The sequence below is a fragment of the Bos taurus genome, chromosome 7 (genome assembly GCF_002263795.3).
Source record: "Bos taurus isolate L1 Dominette 01449 registration number 42190680 breed Hereford chromosome 7, ARS-UCD2.0, whole genome shotgun sequence".
Taxonomy (NCBI): domain Eukaryota; kingdom Metazoa; phylum Chordata; class Mammalia; order Artiodactyla; family Bovidae; genus Bos; species Bos taurus.
In genome coordinates this window covers 5,399,975-5,415,713 of record NC_037334.1, presented here as the reverse complement: position 1 = coordinate 5,415,713, position 15,739 = coordinate 5,399,975, and the positions used below count along the sequence as shown (strand labels likewise).

General features: G+C 48.5%; 1 protein-coding gene across 1 annotated transcript in view; it reads left to right on the top strand.

The window, feature by feature from the left end:
• MAP1S (microtubule associated protein 1S) overlaps positions 1–7,030 on the top strand; it is a 32,006-nt gene extending 24,976 nt beyond the window's left edge. Inside the window, 2 exon segments of the mRNA NM_001102114.1 lie at positions 5,641–5,876; positions 6,797–7,030. Coding sequence (NP_001095584.1) covers positions 5,641–5,876; positions 6,797–6,952 — 392 coding nt within the window. The 3' untranslated portion in view covers positions 6,953–7,030.
• Positions 7,031–15,739: the final 8,709 nt, after the last annotated feature.

Genomic DNA, 15,739 nt, shown 5'->3' with positions numbered 1-15,739 from the left:
CTGTGGGTTTTTCATTATATGGTTTTATTATGTTAAGATGGTTTCCTTTTAATCCTAGTTTGTTGAGTATGTTTATCATGAAAGTGTTGGATTTTGTCAAAACCTTTTCTGTTAATGTGTTACACTGATTTTTATGTGTCAGGCTAGTTATTCCTGCATCCCAGGAATAGCTCCCCCTTGGTCATGGTGTATAATCCTTTTAATATGCTGCTGAATTCAACTTGCGAGTGTCTTCTTGAGGGGTTTTGCATCAGTGTTTATGAGAGGTATTGGTCAGTAGTTTTCTTTTCTCATAATATCTTTGTGTGACCTTAGCATCAGGGCAGTGTTGGCCTCCGAATGTTGTCAGAATGAATTGGAAAGTATTTCCTGCTCTTCAGTTTTTTGGGAAAGTTTGAGGATTGGTTCTTCTTTAAATGTTTGGTAGAAACTCAGTGAAGCCCAGGAGGTTTTTGATTACTGATCCAGTTTCTTTGCTAGTTTTAATTCTGTTCACGCTTTGTGAGTCAGTCTAGGCAGGTTTTGTGTTTCTAGGAATTTATACATCTCTTCTAAGTTATGCAGTTTCTTGGTATATAATTGTTCATAGTTTTCTCACAATGCTTTTTATTTCTTTACTTTTTTTTTTACTTTTTATTTCTATAGGATTGGCAGTAACATCCCCTTTCATATCTGATGTTACTAATTTGAGTCTTCTTTTTCTTTCTTAGTCAGTGTAGCTGAAGATTTGTTGATCTTTTCAAAGAACCAACTTTTGGTTTTGCTTTTTTTCTTCTGTGATGTTTTTCTATTCCCTATTCTTAAAATCTCTGCTCTAATCTTTACTGTTTCCTTCCTTTGCTGCCTTTGGGTTCAGTTGTAAAGTTAGGTTGTTGATCTGAGATATTAACAGCATTTATACCATTAAACATCCCTTAATCTCTGTATTACTGTATCTTTATTGTTGGGCAGTTTGATTATATTGTGTTTCAGTGTGGTTCTCTTTGAGTTTATCCTATTTGGAGTTCATCGAGTTTCTCAGATGTTTCTATTCATGTCTTTCATTAAAAATGGGAAGATGTTGGCCATTATTTCTTGAAATAATCTCTCTGCCCCTTTCTCTTTCTTTTTCTTCTGAGATTTCCATAATGTGTATGTTGATCATCTTGATAGTATCTGATAGGTTCCTTAGACTCTGTTCACTAACGTCAGTTATTTTTCTTTCTGTTCCTTGGACTCGATCATTTCCATTGTTCTGTTATCAAGACCACTGATCTTCTGCTTGTTTAAACCTTGAGTTGAATCTTCCTGGTGAATTTTCCATTTCAGTTATTATACTTCCCAGCTCGTTTACTTTTATGTTTTCTGTCTCCTTACTGATATTTGTGCTTTGTCCATACATTGTTTTTCTTGATTTTTTTCCACATCTTCCTTTAGTTCCTTGAGTATTTTTTGGACAGTTTTTTAAAGTCTTGTCTGGTGATCTTGCCTTTCGTCTTCCTTAAGGATGGTTTCTGTTAATTTTTTCTCCCTTTGACTGGGCCATACTTTCCTGTTTCTTTGTGTGGCTTGTGATTTTTTATAATTGAAAACTTTACACTGGAATCTAACAAATGTGATGACTCTAGAGAGCCAAAATTTCCTCTTCCCCAGGGTTTGCTGTGGCTCTTTGGTTTGATGATTGTGGGCTGTCTCTGTGCTGGAGATCAGTCTGAGGTATAAACTTAAGGTATTCTTATGACTTTTCTTGGAGAAAGAAATGGCAGGCCACTCCAGTGTTCTTGCCTGGAGAATCCCAGGGACGGCGGAGCCTGGTGGGCTGCTATCCGTAGGGTTGCACAGAGTCGGACGTCACTGAAGTGACTTAGCATGCATGCATACATTGGAGAAGGAAATGGCAACCCGCTTCAGTGTTCTTGCCTGGAGAACCCCAGGGACAGGGGAGCCTGGTGGCCTGCCATCTATGGGGTCACACAGAGTCGGATACCACTGAAGTGACTTCACTTTCACTTTTCACTTTCATGCATTGGAGAAGGAAATGGCAGCCCACTCCAGTGTTCTTGCCTGGAGAATCCCAGGGACAGGGGAGCCTGGTGGGCTGCCATCTACGGGGTCACACAGAGTCGGACACGACTGAAGTGACTTAGCAGCAGCAGCAGCAGTCTGCCTTTTCTGATCCTGTACCTTTCCCTGGGCATCTGTGGTTCCTTTCTGAATTCCCCTGTATCTGCTTTTGAGTGTCCTAGTCCTTGACTCTCTGGCTCCCAAAAGGGGAAAAAGAAAAAAAAAATGAAGGGGGAAGAAAAGAAGAATTAAAAATTTGCAGTTCTTAAATCCTGTGTAAGTAGGGAGTAAGCCCCTGGGGCTTCCCTGGTAGCTTGGGCAATAAAGCTTCTGCCTGCAGTGCGGGAAACCTGGCTTTGATCCCTGGGTCGGGAAGATCCCCTGGAGCAGGAAATGGCAACCACTCCAGTATTCATGCCTGGAAAATCCCATGGACCAAGAAGCCCAGTGGGCTACAGTCCATGGGGGTGCAAAGAGTCGGACACAACTGAGCGACTTCTTATCATCTTCAAGTAGCTCCACACCTACAGGGCGGGGCTGCCAGCACAGCTGCCTAGAAGGGGAGACAGATTCCTGGAGCTTCCTGCTCTGCCATCGTCCCAGAATCCTGCTATGTCCATTCTTGCCTGCACGCTACTGTATCACAATGATAGTGCAGCATATAACCAGCATTGAACACCACTAGGTAGTCCCCTTTTCCCTTTTCCATACTGCATCTTGGGCGCCCAGTGCACGCTTTGCACCCCCAGCATAGCTCGGCTCGCACCGTGCTCCAGTGCTCAGCGGCCGACGCGTCAGTTAGAGCAGGCCGACAACTACCCGGAAGGCTGGCGAGAAAGCAGCCACAGCAATGGCAGCAATAGTAGCTCCAGCTCATCTCACTGAGTGCTTTCTCTGTTGCTGTTATTTAGTCCCTAAGTCATGTCCAGCTCTCTGTGACACCATGGACTACAGCACACCAGGCCTCCCTGTCCTTTACTGTCTCCCAGAGTTAGCCCAAACTCAAGTTCCTTGAGTCAGTGATGCCATCCAACCATCTCATCCTCTGTTCCCCACCTCTCCTCCTGCCCTTAATGTTTCCCAGCATCAGGGTCTAAAGTATCGGAGTGTCAGCTTTAGCATCAGTCCTTCCAACAAATATTCAGGGTTGATTTCCCTTAAGATTGACTTGTTTGACCTCCTTGATGTCCAAGGGACTCTCAAGAGTCTTCTCCAGCACCATAATTTGAAAGCATTACTTTCTCGGTGTTTCCTTATGGTCCAGCTGTCACATCCATGTATGACCACTGGAAAAACCATAGCTTTGACTATACGGACCTTTGTCAGCAAAGTGATGTCTCTGCTTTTTAATACACTGCCTAGGTTTGTCATAGCTTTCCTTCCAAGAAGCAGGCGTCTTTTAATTTCATGGCTGCAGTCCTCGTCCACAGTGATTTTGGAGCCCGAGAAAACAGTCTGTCACTGTTTCCACTTTTTCACTTCTACTTGCTGTGAAGTGATGGGACAAGATGCCATGATCTTAACTTTTTGGATGTTGAGTTGCAAGCCAGCTTTTTCACTCTCCTGTTTTATCCTCATCAAGAAGCTTTTTATTTCGCTTTCTGCCATTAGAGTGGTACCATCCGCATATCAGAAGTTATTGATATTTCTCCTGGCAGTCTTGATTCCTGCTTGTGCTTCATCCAGCCTGGCGTTTCACATGATGTATTCTGCATACAAATTAAATAAGCAAGGTGACAGTATACAGCCTTGAAACAGTACTTCTTTCCCAGTTTTAAACCAGTCTGTTGTTCCATGTCCAGTTCTAACTGTTGCTTCTTGACCTGAATACAGATTTCTCAGGAAGCAGGTAAGGTTGTCTGGTATTCCCGTCTCTTTTAAGTATTTTCCACGGTTTGTTGTGATCTACACAGTGGCTTTAGTGTAGTCTGTGAAGCAAAAATCATTGTTTTCTGGAATTCCCTTGCCCTCTCTGTGATCTATTGGCAGTTTGATCTCTGGTTCCTCTGACTTTTCTGAATCCAGCTTGCTGTGGGCTAGGCAGTGTGCTAGTTGCTTGGGGTGGCCCTGCCCTCCAGGAGCTGAGAAACATCTCCAGCTTCTCTCCCCATATGGCCTGTCCTGGGTTCCTAGCCACCTTGGTCTCTTGGTCTCTGGGGCCTCTAGCCTCAGCGCCTCCCTGAGCCACCACCTCTTGTCTTTCATGGGTAGATTACAAGAGAGGCACCTGGTGGGCTCCTGTGACCTTTGGCAAGTCAAGGGTTCCCAGTACAAGGGGAGAGATGGTGGCCCTCAGGGCGATGAACAAGGCTGGCACCCAGAGACTGGGGGGTCATCTGAGGTCCTCTCTGCTGGGGTGTTTGGCCTCTTTCAGAGACCACACGTCTCGGCCACTTGGGGTCTCCTGCTCCCACTGCCTCTAACAAACCAGCGGCCCACGCCAGCGCCAGCCAAGCCTGTCTTAAAGGGCCAGAGGGCTCTCACCTTTGCAGGCCAGAGGGTCTCTGTCCCAGCAGCTCAACTAGCACAGAAGCAGCTCAGTGAGTACCCAGATGGGTGTTCTAGTAAAACTGTTGGCCAAAGCAGGCAGGTGCTGTATTTGGCCCCCAGGCCATAGCTTGCTGGCCTCTTCTCTACCCTCGGCCTCCTGCCCCCTGGCTTCTGTCCTCATTCCCCTTGTCTTCTCTTTGCCATTCTGCCTCTCCTGTTCCCGTCTGCCTCTCGCCTTCCTCAGCTCTGGTGGCTTTCCCTTCCTGCTGCATCACTGTACCCAGTCATAAGTGAGGGATGCCACTTGCTGAAAGCTGGCGGGTTTCATTCGTCCTGCAAATGCTCCCCCTCCTCACCCCGCACCGTGCAGCAGGCCTCTGGTCCCTCGCCCTGGTCTGGGCAGTGTTTAGGATTTTAAGATGATCAGACATCTGACAGACTTCCTGTGCCCAGGAGCCGGCTACATCCTCAAGAGTTGATGGGTTCACTGGCCCGGGAGTGATGGCCCTGTCCCCCTCGCACCAGGCTCTGGGTTCAGGGTGCAGACAAGGCCCTGCTGCAGCTGCCCCAGCCTGCATCTCCCTTTCTTGACTCTCTCCTTCCCACACCCACTCTGGCTCCCCATCAACCCTGAAGGCAGGGATTGTTATTTGTTCTGGTCACTGCTGTGTCCCTAGGATGGCTGTGGTGCCCATGAGTAATTGAAAAACAACAGATAAACTCCCCATGAGTAATTAAACAGATGGATGCTGCTGCAGAGCGTTCCAGATACTGCTGCTTCAGGGGCTCAAGCTCCAAAACCCCCTCTTTGAGGAAGCCCTCCCTGAATACCCCTCCCCTTAGGTGCTGGGGATGTCTATGTCCAGGGAGTGGCCAGGGTGTGTCCTTGAGGGGTTGACTGGGGTGTATGCAGGATTCATCCAGTTACTGCACCTGCCAGGGAGGACTTGTCTGCCATGAAATGGTGAGATCAGGCCTCCTGCCAGGGAGGGAGCCACTCTGAGAGGTGCAGATAGAGCTGGGAGCCTCGTCCTGGGCCCCGGGTCTCCAGCCAGCCCTTCCTTGTTCCCCAGAGCTCACAACTGATCCCATCCCTCTTACCCACAGGGTCAGCTGGCAGTCGGTCAGGAGGGTCAGCGGCCCCACCGGGCTCCCCTGTCTACCTTGACCTGGCCTACCTGCCCAGCGGGGGCAGTGCCCGCCTGGTGGATGAGGAGTTCTTCCGGCGGGTGCGTGCGCTCTGCTACGTCATCAGCGGCCAGGACCAGCACAAGGAAGAGGGCATGCGGGCTGTCCTGGACGCGCTCCTGGCTGGCAAGCAGCAGTGGGATCGGCAGCTCCAGGTGTGTGATGACCGGGGCGTCGGACAGTCCCGATGACAGCACAGGTCCCTGGGGCATTTTCAAGCTCCTGGCACTGGGCAGGGCAGCACTTCCTAGGGTCTTCCTGCCGAACCCACACAGTCCTGTGAGGTTGGTGTGACCTTCACCCACATCCAAAGAGGGAGTGGGGCTCAGAGAAACTAATCCCTGTCCCCAAGGCCATGCAGCTATGAGGGCAAATGCAGGACCCGCCCGCCCAGCTCGCAGGGCTCTGTTCCTGTTACCGCCACTTCCTGGTCTACAGCACCCCTGGGTGAGGTTGTAGGGCAGGGCTGGTTTGATCACCTCACCTGAGCCCTAGCATTGAGTCTCCCTGATATTATGAGGATCATCCAGGAGGAAGGGACGGGGTGTATGGTGTCTATGTGTGTTGACAATTGACCCTTGACGGCTGGGGTTGTCCCCATGAGAATCCTTGAAATACAGCCTCGAAGCAAAAGGTGAATTTGGGTGGAAGGAGCCTCCAGTGCCTGGCCGCCCACACAGTGCGAGTGTGCTGACACCCGGTCAGGCACCCAGGTTACAGAGCGGCTGGGAGGGCGTGTTGCGAGCAGAGGCGGGAGCACGCTGTATGCAGGGAGCTGGCGGGCGGTATGGGCAACACAGCAGGGGACACAGCAGGGGAGTGGGGGGGGCTGGGAAGCATGGAGAGGAATTGGCAGAGGAGTGGTCTGGTCTCCCGGCTGTGAAAGGGCGCTCGGGGTGCCATGGGAGAGAAAAGGCACTTCAGGGACAGGCCGGCTGCCAGCTGCAGACACCTCAGCGGGAGAACGGAGGCAGCGCAAATGTGGTCAGAGAAGAGGGGCCTCCGATGCCTTGGGGCTGGGCCGGGAGGGCAGAGGGTGCGCCCCTCACTGTCGGTCTATCTGTCCCACCCGCAGGTGACCCTGATCCCCACCTTCGATTCGGTGGCGATGCATGAGTGGTATGAGGAGACACACACGCGGCACCAGGCGCTGGGCATCACGGTGCTGGGCAGCAACAGCACCGTGTCTATGCAGGACGAGGCCTTCCCCGCCTGCAAGGTGGAGTTCTAGGCCCCCCCCAACAGCACCCCCAGCACCCGCCACTGTCCTGGGACGCGCCTGCATCAGAAATAAACAGGGTGCGACTCAGCCGTGGTCTCAGTTCCTTCTGCCGGCAGGAGACTCGGCCGCACTCCAGACGCCACTGCTGCCAAGGGGTGGTCCCCAGTGTGGGGAGGGACAGCTTCTGCGGAATCCCCAGCAGCCTCCAGGTCACATGTGCCCTGGCCCCCATGTCACAGATGGAAAACCCAGGCCCAGGGAGGCAGTGCCTCCCAGGCCAGCAGAGCTGGCTGCCGACATCAGCCCTCCAGCCCAGCAACTGTGCCTGTGGGTCCCCCGGTTTATAGACAGGAAGGCAGCTGCCAAACCCCAGCTGCACAAACCAAGGTGAGATCCGAGCCCTGACTCTGCTCCCGATCCATTACAATAGAAATCACCCTCTGTTCCTAGAGATGATTGACACTCATGGCAGGACAGTCTTATACTCTACAGCAAGCTCTCAACTCATTATCGACCGGGAGGTTTTTGCAGACACTAATGCTCGTGGCCAGCATTTTTATTTTGGCCGGCCAAAATTTTCTTCTGTTGTTTCACTAACACTGTGTGGGTTATTACGTTCAGTAGTTACTCCTGACACACCTGTGAGGTCTTCTCCAGCGCCGTGCGTTTCATTTTCGCTTCTATGTCCGAGTCAGTCACTGGGGTTTCTCGTCTTGCGTCGGTCTGACGCTCACGCCGTCTGAATCGGAGCTGTCGTCTGAAGAGCTGCCGCCTTTGGCGACACGACTGCGTATCTCACTTGGACAGTCAGAGCCGGCATCTCGTAAAACCCGCGGACAAGGTCTCCTCAGAATGTAGCAATACGTCATTTTTGAAAAATTTACGGTAACAAACTTGTGTTTATAAAATACACAAGGTTGGAACTAATGGAGGAAAACGTGAATGGTAACGACAATCGTACATTGTATAATGAACCCTTGACCAGTTTTAAGCTCTGACAACTTTGCCTGGTGTTGTTAATTGTATTACTGTCTAAATATTGATACGTCTTTGGTCAATAATGTTCAGGTAACAAAAGATGTATTAATATGTCTTCAGTCAGCAATGTGTTTAAAACGCAGTCTGAAACCTAAAAGCTACAAAACACCAATCTCCCGATGAACCCCCCTCCCTAATCTCCCTGTTCTGCATGTATAGGAACACCTAGATTTAATTTTCAGTAAGATGCCATCTCACTGGATTGGATGGCGACCTAAGAAAAATGTGACAAGTGCTAACCCCTCAGTACCTACGCTCGTTTTCCTGTAAGGAGAGACCTCTTAGTCTGGGGTCTGAAGAAGGCTTACTGTTTATGCCGTGTCGCCCTGATTTTTCATCTTGTTGAGTACAGGTGCAGCCTCCTGTTCTCATTTCATTTCTTTCTAGGAACATTTTCTTATATTTATTTTTAATTAGTTCAATTTTTTTATTTAGACGTTGTCTTTTTCTCATTCAGATATCATAATTCTTTTTTTTTTCTAAATAGGGACAATAAACTTGTTAAAGTTTTTAATTGTAAAAAATACATAACATAAAATTTGCCATTTTAACCACTAATAAACTCTTGCGTTGTAAAATTTTTTTCCCCAAATTTGCCTTTCAGTTTTGTTTAGGAGCAGTTTTGCTGTGAACATTTTATTTTTATGATTTTCAAACCTCAGTTCTTTAAATGTCTCTCCTTTGTACTTTTAGAGGTCCTTGCACAGTTGGCACAAATTCTCCCAAGGTTGGTTTTTTGGGTTTTTTTTTTTGTTTGTTTATTTTTACCCACGTAGGGCTTATTTTGGGATAAAGGGAGAGGTAGGGATTGCCCCAACCTGGACAGTTCAATTTTCAATGCAGTGTACAGATTCAAAACATGCCTTCCTCCCTGAAAAAGATGCCAAATGTGTTGTTTATTTCCGAATCTATACTAATCCATCGCCAACTTTTCTGGCCATCTCCTTGCTTTCTCTGGTATAGATTTCTGTGCCTCAATAGGTCATCAGGCAGGTTCTTTCTCCTTAATTTTGCTTTTTCCCTTCATAAAAGGTTGTTTCTACATTCTTATTCCTCTTGGAGCTCTAGAACCTTCACAGAGGGGGCCCAAACACATGCGTAAGAAAAGCTGTCAACTTCTGCTTCTGACCAGATAGTGGCAGCTAGAGTCCCAATGAAAACAACTAAAATTGCTGGGTGAAAATGAGTTAAGTGTTGGTTAATGTATCAGTGAGCACCCAGAAAATGAGGAACAGTCAGAGGCCAGAACAGTGCAGACAGAAACCCCAGGAGGGAGAAAGGAAACAGCTTTTCTGTTACACAAGGTGGTCTTCATCTTCTTTTCATGGACCTTCAAGATGGTGCGTCTGATAAGTAGAGACCTCAGAGCATGAAGCAGATATCAAAATAAGATCTTCTCAAAGATGGAAAGCAGACTTAGGTGGATGACATGGTTTAAAGCAGTCCCGGATGCTGGAGACCCTGGGGGAACTTTCACCTAATCTTAAAGAGTTCTCCCAGTCACATCCCAGGACATATGAGCCAGCATCAAAATTCACAGCCTGTCAGTGCCAGTGGCGAAGACCTGATGTCTTTAATCCTGGTGTTTTTGCTGTGTTTAATCCTGAAAAGTGAACAAAGTGCAAGAGACAGTAATATTTGTAGAAGAACCAAATAGGACTAAGAGAAATGAAAAAGCAAATAATTGGGTTGGGTCAACAGTGAACTGTAGGTAGCTGAAGAGAAAATAGGTGAACTGAAAGATGGGACTGAATGAGTTTCCTAAACAGGGGAAGGGGAAAAGGGGGATGAGGAGGCAGAGGAGAGAGAGCAGGGCAAATTCTGAAGGGGATAATGGTGGAGAATTTTTCAAAAGTAATGAAAGGTGTCAATTCACTCGTATTCAGAAAGCCAGCCAAATCCAAAGCAGGATATATAAAAAGACAACTTGGCAAACCTAGACAGCATATTAAAAAGCAGAGACATCACTTTGTTGACAAAGGCCCATCTAGTCAAAGCTGTGGTTTTTCCAGTAGTCATGTACAGATGTGAGAGTTGGACCATAAGGAAAGCTGAGCGCCAAAGAATTGATGATTTCGAATTATGGTGTTGGAGAAGACTCTTGATAGTCCCTTGGACTGTAAGGACATCAAACCAGTCAATACTAAAGGAAATCAACCCTGAATATTCATTGGAAGGACTGAAGCTGAAGCTGAAGCTGAAGCTCCTATACTTTGGCCACCTGATGCAAAGAGCAGATTCATTGGAAAAGACTGATGCTGGGAAAGATTGAGAGCAGGAGGAGAAGGGGATGACAGAGGATGAGATGGTTGGATGGCATCATCGACTCAATGGACATGAGTTCGAGCAAACTCAGGGAGATAGTGAAGGACAGGGAAGCCTGGTGTGCTGCAGTCCATGGGGTCGCAGAGAGTCAGAGACGACTGAGCAGCTGAACAACAGTGCAGAAAGCCAAAGTCAACAAGAAAAGCAAGAATAGTAGACGGAGAGAGCTCCTCAGCCCCACAGCATGAAACTCAGGACACAGTCGGGTACCGTCTTTAGCAACCCAGAAGTTCTCATTCAGCAGAAGCATCTTTGGAGGGTGAGAAAAATGAAGACCCTTGTTGAGTGAAATCCTGAGGGAATTTTTTTCAGATAGAAAATGATCCAAGTGGAAGAGCTGACTTGCACAAGGAAACAGCAAAGAAGTTTGAATAACAGCTGAAGTGTCACCCTCCTTAACAAGAATTACAGTATCCTGTATGTAGAATGAAAAATTGCATTTAGGCAACAGTGGCAAATAAGTAAAAAGTTAGTGGAGTAAACTTTTAAAATCTTTACATTGAGGGGAGAGTGACATATGCTTAGTTGAGCAGAGTAGCAGTATTAATAGTTATAGTAGATACTGGGTGAACAGAAGCAGTCTATAACTTCCAGATTAGTAGAGGGGAGAAATTAGACTGAAAAAAAAGAAAAGTCCCAAATTCTTCCGTAAGGAAACAGGTACAAATAGAAAGCACAAGATAATAAAAATACATACATAAAAATGTGCCAGTTATTAAGTAAATGCAGACGGGCAGAAAACTCCAGTTAAAAGATAGATTTTTTTCAGACTGTATTTTTTAGTTCAATTTTTGTGCTACTTACAAGAAACATCTAAACATGAAGATGCTGAAATTTTGAAAGTAAATGATGGGGGGGCGGGTGGGGGAGAATAAACCTGGAAAATACTACAGAAAGAAATTAAAGCTGATACATCCACACTAATAAAGTTTTATTTTTGGTGTATTACTAGAAACAAGGGGTTTCCTGGGTGGCTCAGTGGGTAAAGAACACGCCTGCCAGTGCAAGAGACATGGGTTCCATCCCTGGGTTGGGACGATCCCCTGGAGGAGGGCGTGGCAACCCACTCCAGTATTCTTTCCTGGAGAATCCCATGGACAGAGGAGCCTGGCAGGCTACAGTCCATGGGGTCACAAAGAGTTGGACACTACTGAGCGACTTAGCACAGACACACTAGAAATAAGAACTATCAGATGAAAGCTTTTAACTCACTGAAAAGATGTAACAGTTCCAAATTTATATGCATCTAATAACAGGGCCTCAAAGTTATGAACCACCAGAGGGAGTAAGTTTATCTTTAAAAAGAAAATCTAGGGGCTTCTCTGGCAGTCTTCCACCATAGAGGGTGCAGGTTCAATCCCTGGTTGGGGAACTAAGATCCCACATGTCGTGCAGCAGGGCCAAAATGTTGTGTTTTTTTTTTTAATCTATCAGTAGGTTTCCAATATTGATCTGTCTTTACGTTCCTAGAAAGAACTCCACCTGGATTATATTTCTTTTCTTATATTTTTATTTCAATAAGTTGTGTGTGTTGTGGGGAGCAGGGAGGGGTGTGGGCTTTTGCCCTCAACACTTGGCGGATCTTTCCCTGCCCTTCAGATTCCCCATGCTGCTGTGACTCTCATCACCCTCACTCAGCAGCCCAGCATGACGGAGCTTCCACCACCCAGAACATTGGGTGGCCAGACAGGAAAGGGATGCGACAAATCAGGCACCAGCTCCTAAGGATTTCCAGCGGGAAGTTATGTGCCACTTCCACTCTCGTCTCATTGGCCAAAGCAAGTCACATGACTCTGCCCAATACAGGAGCTGAAAGAGACATACTCCTCTCTTGTACCTAGGAGGAGGAGAATCAGAAATAGTGATGGAAATCAATGAATAGCCACTGACAAGTCCCCCCAAAGAGATAGTTTTGTTCTGGCGGGCAGGAGGTTCGGCAAGCTTGTTCTATTTAAAAAAATAATTTTTTTTTTTGGTGTTGTGGGCCATAGAGTCTGTCCAGACCTCATTTCTGCTGTTATAGCTGAACAAATGGAAATAAATAGCTGCATTCCAATAAAATCTTGTTTACAGAAAGAAACCAGTGGGCTGGAGTCAGCTTACGAAGGCTGTGGTTTACCAACGGCTGGTGTCAGGCATTACTCTGACTTCCCATCTCACCTCTTAGAACAGTTAGGGACCTGGAGTTCCCCACCCCCTTTCTCCTCTCTCTCCTCTCTGCGTCTCTCTTCTTCCTCCCTCCCCACCCCAGTCTCTGCTGACAGCTGTCTGGCCCAGCCTCTACAGAGCATGCACTAAAAATACCCCGGCAGCAGCCTGAGTACCGGGGGCCCTGGAGCCCTGGCAGGAGCCAGATGTGTGACCCGTGTGTGACCTTGTCCTGGGCACCCACTCTGGGCACTGCCTGCTCATCGGCAGCCCCTCCCCAATACTTGCCCAGAGCCTGAGCAACAACTGCCCCCTGGTTTCTCAGTGTTGCTCCAACATCTGGATCATGCCTCCAGGCCTTTGCACCCAACGTGTCCCCTCCCTGGAATGCCACCGTCCAGCCTTGCATCAGTCAACGCATACTGGCTGCTGCCCTGTTGGGGAGCAGTGTCAAGTAGGGGAGCCAGACACATAGGAGGGGACAACACCCCACGATGCCGGGCCTGTTGGCTGGCACTGGGTGCCAGAGGAGTCCACCACACCTGGGGGTGGGGAAAAACATTAAGGACGCAAAGGATTAAGCCAGTATTAGGGGACGACTGGGAGCAAGGGTGGCAGAGGGACCCGCAGAAGCAGAGGCTTGGTCTTTTTGAGGAACCGAGAGGAGACATAAAATTGAAGCTTCAAGAACACTGGGAGGCTGGGGGTGGAGCCATCCCTACAGCTTCATGGACACCCCACTGAGCAAATGGAACTTGCCCTTCAAAGGACCGGGTGTTGGAAGAGACCAGCCAAGCTGGGGAGCAGTGAGCACACCAGGATTGGCATGTAGAGTTGGCAGTCTTTCCAGAGGGGCTTGGGGCGGGGCTAGGGGGACCTGGTTCCTGGTGGGGCGTGGCCAGGGCACTTATCTGGAAAGATGTGGACTCTTGAAAGGCCAAGATGGAGAGGGGAGGGGTAGCCTTTCTCCGAGAGAGCAACATAAAAGCTCTCATCTTCCAAACCCACCACCTAGGGATCCATCTCCAGGAAGCCCTCCCTCCTCTCTTTCTGGTCCCCACCCCCAGCCCAGGGCCTCCTCTGGCCTCTTCCTCCTCTGGCTCTTCCCTTTTAAACGCCACCCTGGATTTCCCCGGCGCTCCAGTGCTTAAGAGTCTGTCTGCCAATGCAAGCGACATGGGTTCGATCCCTGGTCTGGGAAGATCCCACATGGCGAGTGGCAGCTAAGCCCACAGCACAACCACTGGAGCCCTCTCTCTGCCACAAGAGAAGCCACTGCACTGAGAAACCCTCACACCACAACGAGTAGCCCCCGCTCAGCTCAACTAGAGAGAGCCCATGCACAGCAATGCAGACCCAGCACAGTCAAAAACAGATCAGTTTAAAACACCACCCTGTCCACCAGTAAGTCACTCTTCTGCTGCCTTCTGGTCTGCAACCAGGGCTGCTGCTGAGACAGGCATGGCTGGTGCCCTACCTGTATAGCATGTGCCTTTTCCCTTCCTGACCTACAGCAGGTGCTCAGGAAACGTTGGTTGTGTTCCAGCTTGGCAGCACTGGGACTGCGGCCTGGGGAATATTACTTAAGCTCTCTGGACCCCACACCTTCATCCCACACCCAGTCACAGAAGATTGGTATGAGCCTCCGGGTACCCTTGAACTGTATTGGTGGTGACCAGACACCTGAGATTCCTTCCCCAACCCCAGACAGGCCTGTTCTGCATCCTGTCCTCCCCCATCCTCACAACATCTGCTGGGATCCAAGGTCAGGACCGGTGAGAGCTTAGGCCTCAGTGTACCTGGGCCAAGCCCTGCCTCTGACATGTCTTCATGTGTGACTTCAGAGAGCAGCCTCTTGTCTATCAGCCTTGGTCCCTTCACCTGTAAAACAAGAATCAAAGCCCTCTCCCCACCTTGCCCCTGGCCCAGGCTTGAGGAAGCCATGTATGGGGGTATGGATGAAGTTCAGACACCACCTAGCTGGTGCGGGTGGTGCCAGAGCCCCCATGGACCTCCCAGCTTCTGATGGGGCGGGCGCCAAGCCTAACCATGCCCCAGCCCTGAGGGGTTATCTCTGAGCTGAAAGAAAGCCAGACCAGAGCTACCGCGCAGGAACTGAGAGCTAAGTTACCAGTCAGATGGGGAACTGAGAGAACTCCCGGAGGAGGGGACAGCAGAAGCAAAGGCTCTGAGGTGAGACCAACTTTGTAGAACTGCCGTGAGAGGAGTGAGGCCAGACTGCGCTGGCCTGGAGGGCTTAGGGATGGGGAGGGCGGGGGTGTAGGGTCTTTACTGAGGGTCCTGGGCACTGGGGCAGGGTTTGGAGCTAGAGAGGCAGGTGATCACTCTCTGTTTGAAACCTGCTCCCTGTGAGTACAAGTTAACATCCTGAGCCTCTATACCTGTAGCCCTGAATGGAATAATTCAGCGAATGGAGAGGGGATGGTAGGAGCCAGGTTTCTCCCTATTGGAGTGGGAGGTTATAGACAGGCAAAGTAGAAGGTGAGGAGGATCAGTTTAGTAAATGTAAAGGCATCTGTATGAATTCACGTTTAATTCCTATAGATACAGTTATGTATGGGAATATATATAGATCTGGGTATATACACAAGTTAATATACACACATATATGTCCTTGCTCTGTCCACTGAGAGGGCCTAGAAAGAACTACACTCCAGTAGTGATGAGCACACTTACTGTCCAAATGGTTTTCTAAAAGTACTCTCCAACGAAGGCACCAGGGCTGCTCCTTAGAGAAAGGCTGATTCTAGGACTAGGGCAGGAAATGTATCAGATGAGCTTGAAGCTTGTCGTAGTGACAAAGAAAGGGAAGTGTTAAAAGAGAAAAAAAGACAAAGACAAAAGGACAAAAAATGCAAAAGATGGGGGCATGTCAAAGCAACATGAGAGCCAATTGAATGAGCTTCCAGTGGCCAAGGCTGGAACAACTTGAACAAGATAATCAATAAAGTAGTATTGGATTATAACCCAAAGTATAGAATAAGTATCCATGATTCCATACCAATATGGGAGAAGAAACTTATTTCCCATCAGAGGAATTCCAAGTAATTTTTTGCCCTCGAGGTAGGAGAGAGTGATTCCTTATCCCTTGGATGTGGGCTGTAAATAGTCACTTCCTTCCCAAGGATAGAGCTTGGAAAGGAGGCAGAGACTAACCTGATAATGGAAACCCCTGCCAGACACTAGCTTAGCCAGGCAATCTCAACGTCACTGAAATTTCATGCTGAAGGCGTGCGCCCCGGACACACTGTGATGGGAGGAGGT